The 25,573-nt window shown below is 38.6% G+C and overlaps 1 protein-coding gene across 1 annotated transcript; it reads left to right on the top strand.

Moving 5' to 3' along the window:
- The first annotated feature begins 666 nt into the window (after positions 1-666).
- Positions 667-24,817, top strand: LOC121508061 (protein FAM83F-like). Its single transcript, XM_041784552.1, has 5 exons — positions 667-1,259; positions 17,691-17,858; positions 18,725-18,846; positions 19,651-20,459; positions 22,244-24,817. The coding sequence occupies exons 1-5, from the start codon at positions 798-800 to the stop codon at positions 22,285-22,287; spliced, it is 1,605 nt and encodes a 534-aa protein (XP_041640486.1). The 5' UTR covers positions 667-797; the 3' UTR covers positions 22,288-24,817.
- Positions 24,818-25,573: the final 756 nt, after the last annotated feature.

The raw sequence follows: 25,573 nt of genomic DNA, 5'->3' as shown, positions 1-25,573 counted from the left end.
AGCATGTGTTTTGGCTCTCAAGGGCACTTCGGCACATGTTTTGGCTCTAAAGAGGGCACTTTAGCACGTGTTTTGCTCTCAAGGGTACTTTAGCACACGTTTTGGCTCTAAAGAGGGCACTTTAGCACATGTTTTGCCTGCCAAGAGTGCACTCTAGCACGTTTTTTTCAACAATTGGGCCATCGGGGGGGGCGGCACGCCACCGATCAGTACCCTGCCTACAGGGGAAAGAGAAACCCCTTCGGAGGCTGTCTGATGCATTCAGGGTTTCTTGTGACAGTTGGAAATTTTCTTGGAAATCCTAAAAGCCATCAGTAAGTCATGAAAATGGAGCCAGCGAATACAGATTTCAAACACTATGGCAGAATTAGAATTCGTGAATTAATTTAGACTTGTTCAAAATAATCTTGCCATAAATAACTTAAAATTTTAAACTACTAGTGTTGTAATCCTTGTTTGGAGTATTTTCCAGTGGTTCTCGGTCCTCCATGGTGGATATAGAGGATATAAAGCTCTGCATTTACTGTATTAGTTACGATAATAACGGTTTTTGTTTCCACGCTCCCTTCGGTTTGAGGCTGCTTCATTGTGCAAAAATGTAAATACTTTTGTCCGTTTGTACTTGAAGGCAGCACGGGTATTGTCCCTCGAGCCCCACCTTCTGCCTCGCGGCCAGGTAACCAAACTTTTCCAGCGTCATTCATAGTTACCTGTTCACCGTCATTCAACGCACAAACCCCTGTAGCAGCAAGGAAACTTCCCGGGCTCCAGGAGCTGGGCTAACCGCCGCCGCAGCCATGGCCGAGTCCCAGCTCATGTGCATGGAGGACGGCCACATCGGTGTGAAGGTCCCGGAGTCTAAACCCGAGTTCTACTACAGCGAGGAGCAGCGAGCTGCCATCGAGGAGCTCCTCAAGAATGGCGACGGAGCCTTCAAAATGAGACTCAAAGATGACAACATGAAAGACTTCCTGTCAGCCAGAGAAGTCAAAGCTTGTGTGAACACTTTTAAGGAGTACGGCTCAGGGGGCGATGAGAGCGGCGGCAGTAAGGCGTCAGAGACCGACGCGGACTCAGGGGTTCACTCCACGTACTGGCCCGAGATGTCGGACACGGAGGTGCCACAGCTGGATAACGGCTGGCCCGGAACGAGTATGTTCAGAGGGGTGACCAGGGTGGCTGTGCACACCCACCCACCCAAAGAAAACGGACCCCACATCAAGGAGGTGGTGAGGCGACTCATCCAGGAGTCCAGCAAGGTGAGGAGGAAGGAGATAGTCATCATCATATTAAACTGTTATAGAGCTTTATGACATGATAGAGCTGGGAAATATACCATCATTTAAACCTATGTCGACAGACAAGGTCAAGATCGATGGCTGTAGATATTTATTTTGTGTTCAAATTAAAATAAAAACGATTCTCCTGACTTCATCTGACAATAGATGAGGGCCATGTTGAATGATCTGTTTGGGGAGCAAGACAAAAAACAGATGCCAAAGTTAATGATCAGTAAAATACTGTTTACAAAGAACAAGCAACAGGAACTTGGCCTCATGAAAACCAGTTTTAAGTGTTTAGTCTGGATGGGGAATTGTCATTTTATGAATTTAATTTAACACAGGAGCATTTCTCATCACAAGGAAGAATCCAAAAATACCTGAATACACCCAAACAGTCCAACATCCAGTGTTGGGGAATTTATTATTTTTAACCAGCAAAAAATACAGGAACAGTCCAGCACACTGGTTAAACTGCAAAACTACATGGCATCTGTAAAAAATGCTGATGAGCAGTGAGGGTTTCACATTCTCTGGGTTAAAGATATGACTTCAGTCTTTTTTTGTACTTTTTGATCCCACCAATTATAAAAATACTGACAGTTTTATCATTGTAGAGCTCACAATATTATTGATTTAAAAAAAAAAAAGTCCACCTCCTCTTTTTTATGGAAATGTTTCCAATATTTTTAACAATTAGGACAGTGTGTGTGAGTTTGTCTGCAAATATTGATATCTGAGGATTTTTTTTTTTTTAAATATTGGAAGTCTTGGACTTATATTTTAGTTGTTATGTAAAAAAAAGGGTTTCTGTGGCATTTGATTTCGTACTAAAATTCTATTAAATTATATAATTAATTTTAAAAGCATTAGGCTATTCTTTACAGAATAAAACTGAAGATATTTACCATTTAGAAATGAAATAAAGAAAAACAAGATAAATAAATACATTTGAAAAAATAAATAAATGCAACAGGAAAATAAATACACTGAAAGATAAATAGAATGAATTGATAAATGCACACATAATACACATTTATAGCCTAAATATCTTAATAAATAAAAATTGAAAAACATAATAAATAAGCAAAATGAATAAATAAATTAAAAAAGATATAATAAATTAATACATAAATTAAATATTTAAATGTAGAAAAAAGCTTAGATTGCAGAAAATGAACACATTTAAAAGTGGAACACGATAAATAAAGTAATCAAATGAATTTGTAAATAAAAATAATGCAAATTACATAAAGTAACATAAAATTAAATTATATTAAATCAGATGTGGAGAGTATTGGTATGATGCAGTGTAAACCTCTAAACTAGTGGTTCTCAAATGGTTAAGTCACAGGACCCACCATCAACTCCCCAAGGAGAATTGTGACCCAAAATTTGGATTTCTTTTTCCTGTCAATCAAATGAATTTAAATAAAAATAGTTGAGCTTCGGCCTAAGACAGTACCAAAAATATAACAAAACAAGGAAAAGGACAAATGAACCCACTGAAAAGGGTGTTGCGAACCACTTTTGGGTCCCAGCCCACCAGTTGAGAACCACTGCTCTAGACCACCAAATTTCTAATTTTAGCCCCAAAAAAGAACCCAACAAAAAAGCTGCCACTTGTTTGCTAGATAGTGGAATCTGTTGTAGAGAACATTACAGTGAAGGTGTTCAGTTGTCACAAAGTAAATCATAAAGCCATAAAGTGAAACCAAAGGGTATGACTGAAACACTGGGAAAGCACAGCCTTTGTTTACTGTGCCAAACATCCCAACACTCTTTACAGGAAGTTAGTCATTTTATTACCTGCCTGGCACCTGTAAATTCCTCTGCCCTAGTTCTCATTGGTCCAGCTATATTCCTCACACCATACACTACCAGTACAAGTAAACAAATAGAAATTATGTATAGTAAAAGTGCAATGTTAAATTTTCAGGGCAGAAATCCAGAAAAAGGGAGGCAGAATATCTGAATTTTGCTGATTTCTGACGCTTAGTCATTTCTGCGGTTATCAGTAAAAATATAAAAATGTATTTCAGACCTAAAACTTCAGTCCTCACAACTAAGGGTGGGGATTTAATCATTAACTTAGATTTAAGCACAAAACTGTGCACTGCAATTTTCATATCACAGAGGGTGGAATATTTTTTTGACCTTAAATGTGTCAGAATACTAGTTTAGTACAGCTTATATGCAGCAGAGATGTTATGCGTTACACATTATGCAAATATAACAGTGTAATTTTTTTTCCCAAAATCCTACTTTCCTTGCTTTTGTATGTTTTTATTGTAAGAAACAAGAATGACATAAAAACAATAACATCCTGCAATATAAGAATTAACATCAAAATTACAATTTTAGTCAAAATAAATGCAGTTATACATATATATATATATGTGTGTATATATATATATATATATATATATATATATATAATTTAGCTCTATTGTAATCCATTATATATATTGTGTTGGTTATGACACAGAAAGATTATTTATTTTTGTTTGCCGAAAAATACATTCTGTATAATAAGGATCTTAAGAAATAGGTGCATATTAAATATTAATTGCAGTGTTGGGAAAATAAATCAGAAGTAGAATAAAAATTATCTATCACAATTTTTCAAAGTTTTCTCAAATCGTCCAGCCCAAACACACTTTAAAATTTAAGGAATTATCGTCAACAAAGACAGAGTATAGCAGTGGCTAAAAAGAAGGGTCGTGATGTTTTCAGTGGTAGAAATGTTATTTAGAAGGGATGTACAAGAACACTTTCGACATTTGACCTATGGTCTTCAAAATCTAACGAGTTCATCATTTTAAGAACATCCCTAAGTATTTTAAAACATTAGAGAATTATAATGATTAACCCCACATCATTTGTAAATATGGGCAAAAATTCTCATATCTACTGGTACTTATAATTTTGAAGGCTGCTGATACTATGATACCAGTAATATTGTGCATACCTATTAGAAGTTAATGAGACCAGAAAGTGACTTTTAAAAAACAATGTGCATTCTAGGGCTACACAGATGCTTCAGTTTAACATCGATATTGGCAGATATCAGCCTGTGTACAGTGTTAATGTAGTGCTGCACAATTACTCTAATCGCAGTCACCATGTCAGGCTGTGAAATAGCATAAGAACATACAAGGCTGCAATTAATTTATATTGAGTAGTAAATGAAATGTTTATAAAAGATGCCTGCAGAAAGGCCTTTAACTTTACAACACTGCTACTATTTAGAACATTTATTTTAAATAAAGACAATACTTTTTATTTTGGAAAATGCTAACTTATTTTGAAAGCAGTACTCTCGGCATCTTCCTTGATAACCAAGCAAGTACTCGTGATTATGTATTATATTTTAATCTCAATTACAAATTGCAATTTTGTCCAGTATGGTTGCAATTACACGTTGTTACCAAATCGTGCAGCACTTCTTTGATATTCAAATGTGAGACAAAATGATGGCATACTATGAGTGTGCCACCAAAAGAAGCAATAAAATAAACATCAGTATCAGCATCGGTACCTGCTAAAATGTATCTTAAATGCTGGTATCTGTTGGTTCTAATTTTCACAATCAGAGACTCTATAATGCTTTTATATCAAAATGAACCATTATTAAGTTTCAGTTATATAAGTTTAAGGTCAAGAGGGGTGTGTTAAAAACTAGACTACTTCATAAGAAATTACTAATGAAAATTTTAACTATTCTGTATGATGTCTAGGGCAGTGGTTCTCATTCCCACAATCAAGATGCCAGAGACCCCCCCCCCCGTACCTGAAGGTGGTTTAACACGGTCATGCACGTTCATGACTATTTAAGCGCAGACAAGGGTGTACATAAGGGGGGATAAAAGAGAGAGCTTTCTTGTGCTCAGCCAAACTGGGGATCCATGGAGTTCAGCAAAATCATGGTAAATTGTAAAGTTAAGCTGTTATATCCATATTTTATTTTTAACCTGAATAATCACCACTCTTATCAAATAAACAAATATCTTTTTTATCATTTTGTGCCATAGTTAATAGCCTTCTTCAATGTAAATCCCTTTTCTTAAAAACAGAATTAAATGGATAAAAAATGGCTAAAATAGGTTCAAAACAGCAAAAATGGTGGAGAAGGGGGTTTAATTGTGATTTTGAAAGTAGCTAAATGGGTTAGAAGTGGAAAAAAATTAAATAAAAGTGCCAAAAGAAAAAAGCAAAAATGTCTAAAATGGGTTGAAGTGGCAAAAACAGGCTTAAAAAGTGGGATAAACTGGAAAAATTGGGTTAACTAAGGGAGATATATTAGCAGAAATGGGTTAAGATAGCAGAAATGTGCAAAACAAATAGTGAAATGTGGTTAAAATCAGCAAAGAAGGGCGTATAAAGTTGTTAATAGTGGCCATAATGGGTCAACAGAGGCAACATTAGGTGGAAAGTGGGAAAAAAATTGGTTTAGAAATGGCAAAAAAGGCAGAAAAACATCATGGAAAGGGTTTAAAATTGACAAAATGGGTTCAAGATGCAAAAATATGTTAAAATTAGGGCTGGGCAATTAATCGCAAATTAGATGAAATTGCAATATGGCCTGTTGCAATTGTCAAATTGCAGAAGGTGCAATATTTTGTTTACCTGAAATATGTGCCAAAATACCAGTCTATACCTTTTTTTTTTACAGTGGAAGAGTTATGCATTAATCATTAATCATTCACTAATCATTCAAATGTAATTTTCTTATAATAGTCTACAAAAATCCTAATTTCTTCATTTTTGTACATTTTTCTTGTTGAATATGACTCATATAAAAATTACCACTTTCTTCAGTACAAAAATTCATATCTGATTTGCAGTACAAGTCAAAATCAGTACAAGTTATTTTTTCAATTTATTTTAGTCCTTGTTTAATCTAATATTGTGTTGGTTATAGTATAGAATGATTTATTGCTTGTGTTTGTTGGAATTAACATAAGATGAGGAACTTCAGAAATAATCGCAATCTTATATTGGGGGAAAAATTGCAATAAGATTATTTTCCCAAATTGTTCAGCCCTAGTTAAAATTTGGCAAAATTGGTCTCAAGTAGCAAAAGTGTAATTAAAAAAATATTCTTAGTTTTTTTTTTTAAGGCATCTGGAGACTCCCCTCTAAGTGTCTTGCGACCCCAAAGGGGATCCAGACCCCACATTGAGAACCACTGGTTTAGGGAATCAGACATTGTTGTAGCTAGGACGTTAAAGAAACTGTGGAGGGTGGTAAATGAAACATAAAGGATGACACAACAGAGCAACAGTTACCACTTTTAAATGATCCGTTTTTAAGGTGATCTGTGAATTGAAATGCAGATAAGTGGCAAAATGCCAAATAAGAAGGAAGACTTTGCTAAATATTTTCTAAATTATTCCCAAAAGCAGTCATATCAAGCTAAAATATTAGGTTCCATTTACACTAGATCTTATCTTTAACATTCACTTCTGTTAGTATGGATATTTTGTAGCTCAACAGTGGAATAGGGCGTGTATTTAGAATCTGCTGCCTTGTTAGATGTGACCACCTGTTGTTGGCCTGTGGTTGCCAAAACATCATTGAAGAATTTTTTTGTCAACGTCTTGTTCTGGCAAAAAATGATCAGCAGGATAAGTTTTGCAAAATGCAAAAATAAGTAATGAAAAAACATGATTTTTAAAAAATAGTAATGATTTTATTGTTGATCAAAACAACTGTGATTATTATTTTGGCCAGACTTGTACAGCCCTACTGTAGCACTAAGATTGCCTTTATTTACAGCTAAAGTTCTAACCCTTGTTGGAAAAGGGTGTCCACATTCTGTCCCGCATTTAGAGCGCACAGTGATATAACATCCTTAACTTTAGTCTGTCTGAAGTGTGCTGTTACTAATCAACACAAATGGTTGCCTTGGTGCTAAAGTTGTTTGCTCATCTCTAGAGTTAATCTGACCTTTTTCAGTCATGTTGAGTGGCTGCAGTCCCAGTGTGGGTGAACGCTTGGGTGATTAATACCTCCTCATACAGAAACAGAGAGCCTCGAGTGGGCATGTGTGTTCGAGTCGCTCATTGAAATGTTTACTCATGGACTGCTGGAGCTGCGCTGAGTCATCTCTTCCTTACACTCACAGGAACACGGAAAAAGGGTCTGCTCTGGGCTCACCCTGAGTCAGCCTTCATTAGACCTCTTAGAGACAGGGGCAGGGAGGACAATGGACACGTACTCACGCAGGGATGTTTCACTGGCTCTATTATGCAACTCGTGGAGTTCCTGTGATTTTCCTCAGTGATTCCCTCTCTGTTTGCTCTTCTTTTTGCCAACTCACTTATCCAGCTGTTTAATTTTAAGGTTCTTTGAAAGTTTTTCACTACTCCTTCTTTCACATTTTACCAAACCTAACAATTGTTTTTTTATTTGTATTTTTGCTCATGTTAAAAACACCATCACTGCCCTCCTAAATACTGCTCCTTTCAGTACTTATATGCTGGTTTATTTGCGGCAGGGGCAGAATATTGACACATCTTGACTCCAGTGATATAGTTAAAAAATCTCAGGTGCCAAATTTTTATAGTTAAATGACAAAATGTAGAAATCTTAACAGATTCAGAAGTCGTGGCAGACTGCCCCAGAGTTGTTTTTCATGCATACAACAGTAGAAGACTAAGGAAGCAAAGCATGACGGGAAAATAATTACACAGACATGGTGGATGAAGTAACAGACTCTCCTATACAATTCTAACTTTAAAAAGGTGATGAATTGTCCACATCTTTCACCATGCAAAGATTCAAGCTGCAGCTCTTGTTTCCTGTAAGGAACTAACTACACCAATCATGAATATTTAAGGAGAAAGAGGCAGCAGCCTCAACAGGTCACATATTTTACCCCTTTAAGACAAGTTTATATTGGTTTCAGAGGTCCCCAAACATGCCTGTGAAGTTTGATGCTGAAAAAACACTCCAGTATTACATTTTTGCAGTTCTAAAAACCCCTTAGTTTCAGCCCTGCCCAGAACAAGCTGTTTCTGTGTCTGTGCCTTTAAATGTTAATGAGCTGTCTGACTCCACCCCTCTCAGGAAACAGATGTGGCTCAGCTGGCAGCTGAGTGGAGGATCAGGAGAGGAGGGACGGAACCTTCTCCCAAGTGCGGAGGGCCAACTGAACCTGGGGGCAGGGCTAACTCCCCACATGACATCATGAGGGGAAAATCTGAGAACATCTCGTTTCATATTTTTGTGAGAAACGCCTGAAAAAGTAACCTTGCAAAGCAGATAGATATGCTCGTTTTCGTGTTTCTCACTGGCGAATCCATCTTGCAAAGCTCCCATCTGAACCGTTTGGCCCTGGTTTGAAAGTGACAGGACCAACCAGCATCGAGGGGCAGTACTTTTGGGTGTTGCGGAGTCATGACGTAAACAAGCAGCAGCAAGAGGTCGATGCAATTATGGCGGGAGACATTCGTGTGGATGCTGCTAAAGCGTAAGTTTTATCAGAACTCGACAACATTTCTTCGTTAAAAGAAGAACAAAGAACAGCAGTGAGTTGTTCTCTTTTTAAAACAACAAAAGTTGTATACTGACATGACTAAGAGGCCACATATCAGTCACCATGGTTCGCGTTGTGCAGTTCTGTATGGAGTCTATTCCTCGGTAGGGGCGCAGCTTGGTAGCGGCTATGTCACATGTTTTGTTGCTCTGATTGGCCCGTAAAGATGTGACAGAATGTGCATCCAATCACCCTCCAGGTTTTTTTTCAAAGGCTCTTCCCTTTCCCAAACGCTGTGTATGAGTGTTTTACCAGATGGATCTGTGAAACAAATCCATCTGGTGTGTCAGGTTACTGAAAAAGTGTATTTTGCAGACTATGTGACATTTAAGCACTGGCAGTAGGTAAAGAGATTAGTGTAGGTGTAGCGTAGCTACATTTTTATCTAGGGTTGTTCTTGGGCGTCCATTCCTCCATTTGACTAAACGCCAAATTAAATTCTATTTAACTGACTAGTTCGAAGATAAAATATTTAAATAACAGTCAAATTCATCAGGGTCACTGTGTTAGTGGGTGTGATGTATGCCTGATAAACTGTGTAGAATGCAGCTAACATTAACAGCTAGCTAATGCTAGCCTTGGTCTGTCTTTGCAGATTAATACCATGCTTTGATATGTGGCCTCTTTTCTCACACTTTATAGCACTTTATTTCCATTTATTACTTAAAAACTGTCATACCACGCTGTTTCTGCTACACGCTAACTGCTAAGCTTCTCATGTTTACGTCCGGTGAAGTGCCCGGGAAGAGTTCAATTAGGATGGCAGTGGCCATGAACTGAGGCTACAGCGGCCTTTAGTGGCAGTTCATTACAGTTTAAAAGAGCATTATAGACCGGGATTTCAGGCCCTTGTTTCTAAAAAGTGATAGGTAATTAGTTTAAATGACTCGTAAATGTTGTGTTGGCTAATTTGATAAACAAATTTAATCGTTTAATCATGCACATCCCTAGTTTTATCAGTAGATCTTGTAGAAAAATGCAGATCAGTCTTTTCTTCCTGCTTGTTCTGTCTTCCAGTTAATTATTCGTCATGAGCAGGTAAATATGACAGCTCCATTTCTTAGTAACTCGTCCAACTCCTTTTATGTTTTCCTAGATAAACCGCAGATTTGAACAGGCAGCCATGATTGTGGGCGTCTCCTTAACTGTCATAGAAAGATAATTAAACAGCAGATTGTTTAGCTCTGCGTGCCTGTAAGGAATGCTTTAAACATACCAACTCTGTTGTGTTTATCAGAGAGGCAAGACACTCTTCACTCTTCCTAAAATAACACGCAGCTAAAGATAACACATGTTGAACAACCAGTTCCTTTGGCAGCAGCAGGGTGCTTCTCTTATGGAGTTATTAAACTTATTCTTACTGATTATCTGTGGTTCTGCACGCCTCAGCTTGTATCTCTGCTGTCACACTCTCAGGTCATTTCTGCTGATTTCCTGAGTGGGAGGTAATGTGGAAACTATGGGCCCTTTTCGCCTGACACAGAAACCTTTGTTACAGATTTGAAGAGACACTTTTCTTCTCTGACTTCCAGGGAACAGTGGAACTATTGAATAATATACATGTCCCAAAACCTTCTCCTGTGCTCTGCCTCGACATGTCCCAGCATGTCTGAAGAGACAAAGATGCTGTCGTTGATCTTCTCTTTAATTCTTTACTGCATTTGTTTATAACACATGATCATTGTGAGGACTTATCTGCAACTTCTGTTGGATCAGAAGATGTTTTACTTGTATTTTAAAGAAGAAGAAGGAGGATAATAATGATCAAGCATCGACTGGAAATGCATGTATAGATTTGAAAGTGCATTAATGGTACCGATTCAAACTTAAAGGCTTTTCAACAGGCATTTTTTAAACCTTTTAAGTACTTAATACAAAAATAACAGCGCCTTAAATACAGCCATGTAAGTGCATACCAAACATCATGATTGCAGTTAAATCTACCTTAGCTAATCTCAGGACCCACCATTTTATAGGCCCAAAAATTTATAAATTTATAGCCCAAAAATTCCAACAAGCTGTCTCACAAACTTTGCACATTTTCTTGAAGTGCAAAATGGCATGCATTGATTCTACGTTGTTCTTGCACACCCTAGGGGCCATGCACCCCACTTTGGGAAACACTGGGTTAACCCCAAAAAAAGCCAGTCAACCAACCAACACCAATACAAACCCCAGAGTAAATTCTAAGTCTTCGACCATACAAGATTAGCTGTCATTCTCGATCTACTGAATTCCAATGCAGTGAGACTTCCTGCTCGCTCACACCTTCCATACAAGAGCTCGCCTTGCAGCACTACTTAGGTGGCTTTCACACTAGGGGCCTGGTCCTGGAACGGAGTGCAATTGAGCCCAAAGTTTGGTTTGTATTGGTCGGTTTGAATGCAAACGAACCGCACCCGGGCACCTGCCCAGTCCCACATGGGGAGGTGGTCTCAGGTACGATTGAAGTGGACTCTGGCATGATTCAGATGATATGTGAATGCAACTGCGCCCAGATACGGAACAGAGTTTTGTATCAGCTATATGACATCACTGTAAAAACTAAACTTCTTTCCACGCCATGGCAGTTTGTTCACATTTTTCCTAAATAAAAGGCCGAAATCATCAGACTCAAGTCAACAAATAGTCTGTTATGACTCATCTTACACATGAACACAAGTTGGAATCAGTGAGATGAGATGCAAAGGCAATAAAAGTCTCATGTCACCTCAAAAAATGCTGTATCCATGCGGCGCAAGCCCATTTAATCCTCTTAGCTACATGTAGATATGCAGATGCAAAGAGCGACGTTGCTTCATCTTTAAAAGGGATTTTAAATCATCCATGGTAGCAGGATGGCCGTTTTTGCCAGTTTAAAACAAAAAAAATCTTCGCTCAGGTCATGACCTGAGTGGTTGCTATGGTAGCTTCTTCTTTCTCCTCATCGGCAGGTTTGTCAACCAGCTACATGCATACAGCCACCTGCTGTGAAAAAATTGGGTACATACACAAGTGGGCCCAGGCACAGATCAATGATGTTAGTGTGAAAGCAAGCCAGCAGGGGGAGGGATGGTGCCACGGCAAGGTTCAAAACATCTGGGCTTACTGTGAAAGCACCCGTCATTTCTTTAACAGTGTTGAATGAACTAGAATAATTTGGTTTACTAGGAGCTCTTCTCTTAAGCTTTCACAGGCTTTCGAGAAATCTCAAAGCGCTACAAGGACACAGTACTTCAGAAACTTTCTCTTTAGATCAAGGACTGTAATCATGCACTCACCAAACAGGTTCAAGGAGAAATTATGTAATCCAAGGTTTGGTTCTTACTTGGATCTTTGCCAGGTTAGCATGTTTGAAAACCACACCTGTATTTATATCTGTACTCCCAGCAGCATGCTGCTAAACTCTGTGATGACAGGCGTGCCTAACAAAACAGACTGCTGAGTTTGATTAACACACAAAAAATAATTAGCATTCATTTAGTTAGTATAGAAAATCCTGAAAGGATAGAGATGAAATAAAACAGCTTCTTTAAAAAAAAAAACAACTTTCACTTCAGATCACTTTGGCTGTTTGATTTTGCAAATATCAAATCAGAAGTGAACTCAAAGTTGTTGACCAAGCAGGCATTGCTTTTGCTGTTGTCTGCTCTAGTGCCAACCTAAAACCTGCAACCAGAGACGGCACAAAACTTCTCATAAGATTGTGAAAGTAAGGTTTGACTGTTTCCCACAGCTGTGAAAATCAAAATCAGAGATACAGCAGATGCATTTAAAGGCATCAGAGCACAGTCTCTTATCTCCCTGGTTGTAAATCTTTAGGCTGTAAAATTGTTGTTTTTCTAGGATAAATTGCTGAGCAGGTCTGGCTCTGATATCACAAACCTATGCACTGGAATGCTCTCAGTCATTTGTGAGGACAACTTGAACTACATGTGTCAGTGGGTGTGGTGGTGTAATGAGGTGACGCTCTAGAGTGGGTGTGTGAGGTTTAAAGTTAACTTGGTACCTGTCTTTGTTAGCTGGATGTTAGTTTTCTTTTCCTTGTTTGGAGAAGGTGGAGGATGTGTTTGATAAAAACGGTCACATTTTCTCTGTAGTATTTCCATGTACAGTTCAGTAATGCGCTGGGGTTATTCTTCATGGACTCAGTTTGTTCATTTAAGCCCAGTGCAGGGTTTACGTCTGCATCCTAAGCCTTTTTTTTCCTTTTTCTTGTGAAGACTTATTAGGGTTTTTTTTGCCTTTATTGTAGATAGGGCTGGGCAATTAATTGCAAATTAGATTAAATTGCAGTACGGCAATTTTCAAATCGCAGACACTGCAATATTTCTTTTACCTGAAATTTATGAAAAAACACTGGTTTAAAACTTTTTGTTTTTCAGAAGAGACATGTATTACATATCCTGCAATCATTCTAGTGGCATATTTTTAGAATAGTGTACAAAAAAAATCCTATATTCTTCATTTTTGTATGTTTTTCTTTTTGAATATGAGAATATTCATGAATACTAATGTAGTATTGTGTTGTTTATAGTTTAGAATGAATTATTGCTTGTTTTTGTTGGAAAATACATGAGATACAGTACAATACAATACAACAACTTTATATATCCCTGAAGGGAAATTCATATGTGTGGAGTCTCATCTGTTTATGGTAGAATTATATAGTCTTATTGCTGATGGTATGAAAGATCTTTTAAATCTTTCTGTCCTGTTGTTTCTTTGGTCATTTAGGGAGATATGAAGTGGATGATCCATGTTCCTCAGAATGGCCTCCACTTTCTTTGTTGTGCGTCTCTCCACCTCATCCTCCAATGAGTTCAGCTTGATTCCGACCACAGAGCCAGCTTTTTTCACCAGTTTGTTCAGACACCTTGCATCCTTGTGTTTTACACCACCTCCCCAGCAGACTAGCATAAAAGATGAGGAACTTAAAAAATAATTGAATATTAAATTGCAATATATGATAAAAAAAAATCACAATTAGATTATTTTCCCAAATTGTTCAGCCCTAACTGTAGGGATAGGACAGGGGATAGAGTGAGAGAATGTTGAATGACGTGGTGAAATAGTCACAGGCCGGACTTGGTCGGTTAAGTTTTTCTGTGATTGTAACTGCCCTTTTTTATGTCTTTGACCTTGTTAATGAAATTCCTAATCTCAGCGAGGTTTTCCTGGTTAGATTGATTAAAATAAATCAAGTTAAATCTGCTTCAAACTAGGGCTAGGAAATTAATTGCAAAATTAGATTAAATCGCAACATGGCCTGCTACAGTTTTCAAATTTCCAAAGTATTTCTTTAACTTGAAACGTGTCAAAATACCAGTTTAATAAATCAATTTTTTGCAGCGGCAGAGATTTTATTCACATCATGCAAACATTCAAGTGTCATTTTTTATAATGGTTTTCAAAAATCCTCCTTTTTGTGTTTTTTTTTTTCTTAATCAAAATGAGTGACGTCAAAATGATAATGCCCTTAATGAAAATTACATCACGTTTGCAATAAGAGCAAAAATAGTTAGCTCATTCCACCTAAAACTGATGAAGCCTAGCATTACTTCACGAAAGTCATACCCATGCTGGTAGCCAGCCTCACCTCCCCCACCCCAGCCACCTCCTTTATAGCTTAAAGCTTGTTGCACCCCAAATTCATATTCATGCTACTATGGATTAATTTCTTCGGAAATGCTTTCATTGTTTTCAAATCACATGGTCCTATTTATGGAATTATTGTTGCTTGAGTTTGTCGAAAATGCATAAGATTAACTCAAGAATAATCACATATTAAATCTCAATATTTGGGGAAAAAAATCACAATTAGATTGTTTTTGCAAATCGTTCTGCCCTACCTCATACTGGCATATCAATCTGTTCTGCTTAGGACTCTACCTAAAAGATCTTTGACATTGTATCGTTAAGTTTACAAAGTGCTGTGGTGAGCCAAAGATATGTGGTGTTGGTTTCTTGCTGTAATCTGGGTGATTTGGCTCCAAATCACATCAGCAATCCATGTCAGCCCTGATTACAAAGGTTAACACCTTTGTCTTCAGTTCGGTACAATCGAGGGAAACCGAGACATGCTGGCCATTTTAATATACAGTTTATAAAGGCAACCTGTCAGTAAAAGAAAAGTTTATGCACATTGTGGCTCTTAGGGTTAGCAAATGGGATTTCAGACTTGAAGAGTGTTTAAATTAGGCATGATTGCTCCCTCTGTCTTCTCCCCTTGGTCTGCTTTCCCATTACTCTTGCATGAGCACTCCTGCGTACATATTCTGCCCAGCACAGTAGGTGGCAGTAGAGCTGGTCTGCAGATCCGCCAAGAATATGAAAGAAGAGACAAGCATAGCAGCCGTTGGGGTGGCATTTGTTTATGCTCCATGCAGACAGTAGTTGTCCTGCAGACAGCTAAGGATGTTTAATCATTTTTAAGACAGCAACAACAACCCCTTCCTACTTCCTTATCTGCTAAGCAGCCTGAGGGATGAAAAGGGCCCTTTCTGCATGGATAAGATTGTTTTAGTTTTTATTGTACAGCTCTTTTTGCAGACAAGGACCCATTTAGACACATTCCTTGCATATGGTGTCAGGGTCTACATGGATCTTGTTTGAGACCACCTCTTACCTTTAAGAAGACTCAATTCTTAGGTAGAGTATGTATGGGTCTCCAATGTAGAGGAAAATGGCACTTGGGCTTAAGTGGACTCAGATGTGGGCCTGGAAACCACCCTCAGCTTTGTTAAGGCCTTCGGTAGTTGCTAACATTCAAAATCTATCAATAGTGATGTTCCAATACCATTTTTTTCTTCCTAGTACTGATTCCGATACCAAGGTGTTGGGTATCAGCCGAAACCAAGTACCGATCTGTGAACTGACTGTGCAGACTAGCAAATTATTTTAGACCTAGATTTGACTCAGAACGTGGCTCAACAAATAAAATCATAATGTACGCATCACAGGCTCTATATCTTTCTATTATGCTCTATTCGGGCAGCATCACGTGATTACGGAACAGCCTGCGATTGGCTGACAGACGCTCACAAAGGGTAAACAATATGATGGTTAGCATTCAAGCTAGCTGTAAGAAATTATTGTAATTAGATTAAAATTGATTAAAAAAGACATTCAATATCGGGTTTTTTTGTTCATTTTTTTAAACTATCCACCTGTTTGTATGGCCCGCCTTTCTTTAGTCAAACTGAAGAGCAAACCTCAGAGTTAAGAGGTAAAAAGAGTGCAAAAGCTGTTTAGGAAAGCTGTTTTAAATGTTTTGAAGAGTTCTGGTCTCTAATTCCCCCGCTGATGTCTTTATGTTGTTAAAAAGCTGTATCTCTGTGATCGGACAGCATGACTGGAACTCCGCAGCTGGAAATACACAGCTTTTTCTCCACTTTAGTTACACTGTTAGCTCTGACTCTTTCATGTGGCCTTACTCTGCCCTCTGGGTGAGTTTATCAGTGGGAGGCAAAGTGCTCAGAATAGACAGACTGTCTTCACCTGTTGTTTTCTGTGATAGCCTCACTTCATTGCTATTTCCTTTTTTTTTCTGTGGGCTTTTAAGTAGTTTCATCTTAAGGGGCATTTTTGGGCAGAAACTCTTACCCCCTTAGCTTTCAGAGCGTTTCCCTCTGTGCTGAGTGGTCTGTTTGACATGCTGGGATAAATTAGTCACAGCCTTCGATGCAGCTGATTTACAACAGTCTGTAAAGCAGACAGTGGGCCTCTGACTGCTTGCTACAAAATCTTTCATGCGACTGAAACGTCTTCTTGGAAAAGAAATCTAAGGCTAAAAGTTGTTGAAGAGAATCTTCATCTCATTAATTAGTAAGGAAGTTCTCTAAAGTCAGTGATGCTCCACTGCATTTACCCAAGTGAGAGCTAGAAATATATTTCCATAAATATATTCTCAGGCCAAAATATTTCAGTGATTAAACTGATAAACAGCCAGGCTCTTTCAGTGTGAAATTATCACTCACACATTATTCATTTTAAGATGAAATACAACCCCAATTCCAAAAAAGCTGGCACGTTCAAAAATCATTATACCCATGTTTAATCTGAAACATTTTACCATTTCATGAAAAATATGAATTTGATGGCAGCAACACATCTCAAAGAATCAGGGATGGGGCAACACAAGGCTGGAAAAGTAAGTTGTACCAATGAATAACAGCTGGAGGAGCATTTTCCAGCTGACTAGGTTAATTGTCTGCAGGTCGGCAACATGACTGGGTATAAAAGGAGCTTTTTAGAGAGGCAGAGTCTCTCAGAAGTAAAAATTGTGAAACAGCTTCAGAAAAATGTTCCTTGATAATAGATTGTGAAGACTGGAAATCCCACCATCTCCAGGGACAAGGAAAAAGTTTAATATTTGATGCCCGTGATCTTCCAGCCCTCACAGTCTTTCTTCTGATTCTGTACTGGGAATCACAGCATGGGCTCAGGAACACTTCCAGAAATCCTCGCCTGTCAACACAGTTGGCTGTACCATCCACAAATAAAAGTTAAACCGTTATCATAAAGGCCTAAAGCAGAAGCCATATGTGGACATGATCCAGAAACGGCACTGTCTTATCTGGACCAAAGCTCATTTAAAATAGACTGAGGGAAAATGGAAAACTGTTCTGTGGTCAGATGAATCAAAATTTGAAATTCTTTTTGGAAACTGGATACTGTGTTTTTTGGTCTAAAGAGGAGAGGGAGCATCCAGCTTGTTCACCCGGCTCTGTTCTCAAGCCTGCATCTCTGATGGTCTGGGGTTGCATTAGAGCCTATGGCGTGGGCAGCTTACCCATCTTCTTTTTTAATCGGTCCAGATGTTACAGTTTACCTGACCAGGCTCCAGCCAACACATAAACTAAACTGTTGACATCTTCATCTTTCAGGTCATTGCGATTGTGATGGACATTCTCACAGACGTCCATATTCTTCAGGACCTGATGGACGCAGCCTGGCGCCGCTCTGTACCCGTTTACATCTTGCTGGATCACCAAGGTGTGCCACATTTTCTGGATATGTGCTCCAGGCTGCAGATTGGCTCACAGCACCTTCGGGTAAGATGACACAGTTACATAGGAGATAAATGCTGCTTGATATTCAGCAAGAGAATGAATCTGGGCAGGGATTTTAAAAATATCACATTAATTTGGATTAATTATCACAATAAAAAAGAAAAAAATGCACTAATCACTGATTAACCTCACTTATCCTCAGCAGCTTGATGAAAACAAATGCCAAAAAATTCTTGGGGTTTTAATTTCTACAATTGTATCCAGAGAGAGAGAGATCAATACCTTATGGGACCTAGTATTAAGACGACAGTCTGCCTCATCTCTCCTCCACATGTGCCCATCTGCCTCAATGGAGAAATACCCTCACAAACAGAAGCATGCATACAGAGACATGGTTAGGTACATCACAAATAAAGAACACATCTTTGATGTGCAATATTTCATGTCCATTATGCACTGAATTTAAAAGCTTTAGGTATGTGCACATGTTCCAGTTTTTTTCTGTTTTGAGTTAAATTCTTAAAGAAATAAACATAATTAAATTTATTGGGGAGATATTACCAGATTTAACACCATAATTTCCTCTTGCATTGAAGCAGTTGTTAATACAGATATTCTTTCAGACTATTTCTTTTGTCTTTTCTTTTTAAAAGTATGTTTCTGAGCTCCAATGTGAAAGTCTCAAGACAATCAAATCTACATTTCTTACACAGATTAATTTTACCTCTTTTTAGCCAGTGGGATATAAATGTTGCTCTGAACCTAAATGACTTTTAAGGAGATTTGTCCCTGCAGTCGTCTGACTTAGAATTCAAACAGTCTCTTTTGTCAGTAAAATGTCACCTTGATAAAACTGTTGATTGTGTTAATTTCCTCTTCACGGTCTGACTGTAATCCTCTGACTGCAGAAAATCCGAGCCAGATCTCTTCAGGGAGTCGGCTTCAGCTTGTCCTTTGGCAGACTTCCTGGTTCGCTGTGTAGCAGATACATGCTGGTAGACGGAGATAAAGTCATGTTTGGCTCCTACAGGTGGGATCTTATCAGTAAACTCAGTTCATGCGTTATAGTTTTTGTTTTATGCTTGTTTAAGGTTTATTTTCTTGTGTTGCATTTTCAATATTGAGAAGCTTCCATGTTTAGGGCTCAGGAGGGAAATGTCAAACTTTGGTGGCATTTTGTCTGTGTGATCAGAAAAACTGACTGGTCATCTGAATGTAAGTTAGCCTTTATCACAGATGCACCCCTGAAATTTTCTAGAATACACCAGGCAGGATGCCACAAACATCCTTTTTGGTTAGTTATTCACACACAAGACCTTAATCCAAAGGCTAAGTTGGGTTTCAAAAGGCAGGAAATCATATTCAAGGAATGAGGCAGAAAAGTTTAACAAAGCCTTGTGAAAGAGGGGCTGATCATGTTTGATGAATCTTCTTCCTGCTCCTTTTCTTTCAAGATTTGATATGTTTGTGTTTTTTTTAAGCACATACATTAAAAAACGAAAGATACAGTACATACTTAAAAAACAAAATGAAATAATAAAGCTTATAAGTTCTGGGTCGCATCAAACAGCAGAAGTGTGGCATCATGAATCATAAAATTGTGGATCGGTCAATGGCTGAAACTACCAAATAAGACCAAAGTTATAATAAATATATATATATATATATATATATATTGTCTTAAAATTTCGGTATAAACTGCTATGGTTTTGTTTCACACTATCCTCTTTTACTTTTTAATCCTGTTTAATCTTCAATATTTTTTGAGCTGAACATTTTAGCATACAGAATGTTACGAGGTTTCTAACTGTTGCCTTACTTTTCTCTGTGCCAGTTTCTCCTGGTGTACGTCCCGTATGGACCGGAACATGATCACTGTGATGACAGGACAGGTGGTCGACTTCTTTGACCGGGACTTCCGTGAGCTTTATGCCATCTCTAGTAAAATGGATCTCTACAAGGAGTTCCACGTCACTCCTCCTGCTGCCACCAAAACTGCAACGTTACGTTCCAAAGAAGGACCCAAACGTCCACCTATACCTGCAGCCACCTCCCGTTTTCAGGTCACCTTAGGGGAGTCACGGAAAGCTGATATCCAGGTGCCTGCACACAAATACTACAACCCCAAATATGCTCTGGTGTTTGGGGACAACCCACCACGTCCACCAGGGTCTCTGCAAGAACCTGGACCCAAGAGAAAGCCCACTCTGGCTGAGGTCCTGGAGGAGATGGACCCTGACGAGCCACGAGTGGCACGCAGCGACAAAACAGAACGACTAAGTCCACTGCCTGCACAGGACTCAAGGGAAATCTTCAAGACGCCAAATGGGATCAACCCAGACAAGAAGGGACGGCGGACATTAAGAGTCAACTGGAACAAATTGTCCACTAAGGATCCAGTTACGAATCTGGAGAACAACAAGAGCCCCCCAACCCCAGACAGCAAGAGGAGCCCCCCACCCAGGCCCCCAGCTCCAGTGACCAATAGGAGGCCCACCTCTAAAGAAACCACGAGGACAGAGGAGAGTGATGAAAGCTTTGAGATTATTGTGAGAACTCCAAGCAAGTGGAGTAAGAAGAACTCCAAACTGGGCCGGAGGACGGTATCTGAACAAACTGTCGACACTGGAAAAGACAGTGAGAGTAAGTCCGAAACATATTTCAAAAATATCATCAGAATCAAACACAGAAGACTAAATCTAGCTGTTTAAACTTTGCTACAACTTAAATAAGATTGATAGGAAATATTGTTCCTAATATTGGAAGAAATGTCTGTTTTCCATGTTAAAAACAAAGAACTTCACATAATCTCTCATTCAACTCTGTTATTTTGACATACAGTTCCTTTAAAAATTTTCATCCCCTAGGATGTTTTACCCTTTAATTGGTTTTATAAATCAGTCATGGTTAATATAATTTCCCTTTACTGACAAAAAAATACAACAGAACCTCCTTAATGTCAAAGTGAAAAAGCTTAATGATGATCCATGGGGATCGCGAGACACTGAGAGAGGGTCACGAGATGCCCCCCCAAAAAATAAGGATATTTTCAATTACACTGTTGCCCCTTTGCACCTATTTTGCTATGTTTTAACCAGTTTGAATCTCTTTTTCCAACCATTTTTGACACATTTTTGCCACTTAAAACCCATTTTCCCATTTTAAACCCTTTCTAACACTTTTTTCTGCTTGTTTTTGCAACTTCTAAACCAAATCTTGCCACTTTACACCTTTTGTTGCCTCTGTTGACCCATCATTGCCTCTATTAACCATTTTTTACTGCATTTTGTGCCCATTTCAACTACATTTTACTATTTGATATGCTCATTTTTACTGGTTTAATCCATTTCTGCCAGTTTTTGGCCATTTTTTTAGTTTTAGTTCATCCTTTTAGCAAGTTTATATCAATTTTTCATCCTAGTTCACCAAATTTTCCACCCACTTTTGCCAATTTAAAGTCAATTTTTTCCCACTTTTTGCTTAATTTTTTCTATTTATCACATTTTTGCCACTTCTAACCAATTTCTGACACTTTTAAAATCAAATTTCACCACCTTTTCCACCATTTTTTGCCATTATTAACCTATTCTAGCCATTTTTTAACCCATTTTATTTCTGTTTTTAACAAAAGGGATTTAAACCCATTTTTAAGAAGGCTATCTTCCACACGAATGAAAAATGTACTTGATTCTTTGGTAAGAGTGGTTATTTTTCAGGTTAAAGCTCTCCCTATATTCCCCTTCAGGGGTGACATTGCACATGACTGTTCTAGATTGTGCATGGCTGTGTTCAACCACTTTCAGGTACAGTGAGGGTCCCCAGTCTCTTGCACCTTTATTTTTGGGGTCCTGGGCTAAAAAGGTTGAGAACCACTGAAATACAGGAAAATCCTGTGGGACAATCCTGTTCAATCTGCAAGAAAACTAGGGCTTGGAAGAAGATTTATCTTCCAGTAAGACAATGACCCTAAGAAAATGGTTTAAAGACATCAAGGTGAATGTACTGGAGTGACCGAGTCAGAGGCTAGACATCAATTCAATAGAGAATTTGTGGCTAGACTTGAAAAGGACTGTTCATGCCTGATCCCTGTGCAACCTGACTGAGCTTGGGCAGTTTTGCAAAGAATGGAGTAAAAGTGCAATGCAGATGTTTGAGCCTGATTGAGACCTGTCCACACAGACTCAGAGCTGTGATTGCTGCCAAAGGTGCATCTACGAAATACTGACCTGAAGGGAGTGAGCATTTATGCAGTGACTTATTTTTTACATTCTTATTTATTTGACGTGACTTTTTTGAAATCTGTTGTATTTGTATTTTTGTCAAAAAAGCTAAACTATATTGACACCATGATTGACTCATAAAATCAATAAAGGGGTGAAACATCCAAGGGGTTACAGTGTATGTAACAGTTGTGTTTTTTCTTTTAGGTATCAAGAGTCGGCCTCGAGGAAAAGGCTGCAAAATCTCCTGAAGTGAATCTGCCAATCCATCAACAGAACAGATTACATTCTAGGAATTGTTTACTGACTTCTATGAACATGAACATTACCTTTGATTGTGCAATATTGTAAGCATTTTATTAGCAGTGCCTTGAGGAAAGACCAAATGAATGTGCAGACCTTCAGGTATCAGCTTTTTCATGTCTATAGGTTTTTGTGCCAAATTAGAAAGTGAAAAAAAAAACAATCAACTGCTACCCTGGTGAGCTGCAGAGAACTCTAATGGACTTGTCCCTGGTGATTTTGTCCATCTTAATTTCTTTGAAGTTCCACATCAGGGCACTTTTCATACTTGTGTAGATATTGGATACATAAATTGTAAGCTGTTTTCCCCCTTAATTTTAATGGTATTCCAGCAGAAGAGAATTTAAGGGGAGCAGTGTTTTCAGGTTAAAAATGTATACACTACAAATGGGACATTGCAGTAATTGCAGTGCCTTGGTACTCAATATTTGTACATATACTATAAGGGCAAAAGTATTTAGCTATCTGACCATTACACCAAAAGGGACTGTATTGATATGGAGTTGGCCCCCGTTTGCAGCCATAACAGCTTCCAGTCTTCTTGGAGGGCTTTCCACAAGATTTTTGAGTGTGGGAATTTGTGCCTATTCATTTTGTAGAGCGTTTGTGAGCTCAGGCACTGATTTTGGATGAGAAGACCTGGCTTACAATCTCAGTTCCAGTTCATTAAAGTCAGGGCTCTGTGTGGGTCAGTCAGGTTCTTCCACACCAGACTCATCAAACCATGTCTTTATAGTCCTTGCTTTGTGCACTGGAGCACAGTCATGTTTGAATAGAGAAGGGCCTTCCCCTAAACTGTTGCCACAAAGTTGGGAGCATAGCATCATCCAAAATGTCTTGGTACGCTGAAACATTAAGACTGGGCTTCATGGGGTGCAGATAGCCTAGTAGTTCAATCAGGAGAGACAAAAGAAGCGTGATCATTCGTTTATTTTACAAAGAATTTTTTTTTATATTATTTTATGATGAATCAAAAGTCTTTGGCGTAAGACTCCACTGTGAACCCTGTCAGTCCAGAAAAAGGGGTACAGCCCGTCAGATCAGATAGGATACCCCCGGAATCTTGACACTGGTGGTGGTGAGTGATTAGGAGAGGGATCCGAAACTTCTGAGGAGCTGAACTGACTTGAAGTTGAGAGTATTCTGAAGCGGTTGACGAGTTCGGTGGTGACAGGGGTGGTGGAGGGATGCACCTTTCAGCTGAGACGAATGACTGCAGAGGAAGGAGAACAAGTTTATAAAGAGGACAGCGACATGATTATTGGACATAGGGGAATTGTTTGCTGAGTCTGACTGGACAATTGATAGAGTAAGTAGACACCCTTAACAGCTGATCACCAGGTGAGAGTGGCAAAGGCATAATGAGTGAAAGGGGAAAAGTCTTCCTGCTTGAACTTTCGCTGAGCTTCATTTTAAGGTTCAATGCAGCCTGTGGCCTTCTCCCGCATGTCTCTCCCCACTCTCTCGTCCCTGTTTGCAACTCTATCCACTGTCCTCCTCTATCAAACACAGGCACAAAAAGCCCCAAATCTTAAAAAAAAAAGATATTGGCCTTCACTGGAGATAAGGGGCTGAGCCCAAACAGAGAAATGTGATTCATCACTCCACAGAGCACGCTTCCACTGCTGCACAGTCCCAGTGCCAGTGTGCTTTACACCCTTCCATCCGATGTCTGGCATTGGACTTGGTAATGTGAGGTTTTACATGTAGCTGCTCGGCCATGGGAACCCATTTTATGGGGCTCCCACAGTTTTTGAGCTTACATTAATGTCAGTGGAAGGTCAGAACTCTTCAGCTATGGAATCGGCATCGGCTACTTTTATGCACCGTGCACTTTAGCAGACATTGACGCCACTCTGTGATTCTACGTGGTCTTCAGCGTTGTGGCTGAGTTGCTGTTGTTCCTAAATGCTTCCAGTTTCTAATAATACCACTTACAGTTGACTGTGGAATATCCAGCAGGGGTCGATCATCTATCACAGTACCACGCTTGAAACCTCTGAGCTATTTGGAACAGGCAATTTAGGATCACAAATGCTTATAAATGGAGACTGCATTGCAAGGTACTTGATTTATACACACTTTCATTAAAACACCTGAATTCATTATTTAACATGTGTGGCCAACTACTTTTGTCCATACAGTGTATGTATATATATATTTCTTCATTGTTAAAACAATACCAGATGCAGAGCTGCTGGTGCTCACTGTGTTTTCAGTGGGGTTCTGTTGTGCCTCATATCCATCCCTAGCTTAGACATCAACTTTCTCAAAGTTGATCCACTTCTTTATGCTTTAGGCTTTATTGATTTCTCATGTTTACCTGTATTACCATTATAATGATAAGTATTTTCCCAGTGACTGTATTATACATCTTTGTTACCTTTCTCTTGTGGTTTTCTACTGTGAAAATACATAACATAGTTTTTATTTCTGTGTCCACTTACTCTTTAAGATTTGGGATCTTTTTTTTTTACAGTGTGCAATAAACGGTTTCAGAAATGAACAGGTTTTTTGAATCAATGTTGTGTCATTTGCATTTATATAATTTTAAAAAAAAATTTTCAATAGCTTTTTATTTTTTTTTGTTTTCAATTTCAGTTAAGTTTTTACTGCTGATTTTTAATGCTTCATTTTAGTTTAGTTTTAATCAGCTTTAGTGTTAGTTTTAAGTATTTCCATATGAAATACTTGTCAGGAGTGAGACCCAAACTCGAGGCCAGCTCAAGACCTACAACTACTGTTGCATGAAATCTTCATTCAATTCAGCACATTTTACACCATTCAGCCATGGGTTTCACATGTCAGTCTGTATGCTGCCATTAAAGGCTGACATTGCCTCACAACAAGAAGGTTCTTGGTTTAAACCCAGCAGTTTGCATGATCCCCCTATGCATGCATGAGTTTTCTTCAGCTTCCTCCCACAGTACAAAGACCTGCATCCAGTTGGGTTAATTGGTGACTCTAAATTGCCCATAGGTGTGAGTGTGGGCATGCCTGTTTGTCTCTGAATGCCAAGCCCTATGACTGACTAGTAACTTGTCTAGGCTGTAGCCCACCTCATACCCATTTTCTTGACCCTCTGTGATGCCAAACAAGAAAACCAGTGTCAATGATGCATGAATTATGTTAAAAATGCAATTATTGAATTCAGTTTTCTATTACATGATTTTTTTTGTGCTGTCAGAGACATAAACATCCCTATGCAAGTATTTGGTTCAGTAATGTTTGCAT

This window comes from Cheilinus undulatus, linkage group 4 (assembly GCF_018320785.1).
Source record: "Cheilinus undulatus linkage group 4, ASM1832078v1, whole genome shotgun sequence".
Taxonomy (NCBI): domain Eukaryota; kingdom Metazoa; phylum Chordata; class Actinopteri; order Labriformes; family Labridae; genus Cheilinus; species Cheilinus undulatus.
The sequence above is the reverse complement of the archived record's forward strand: the minus strand, read 5'-3'. Positions and strand labels throughout refer to the sequence as shown.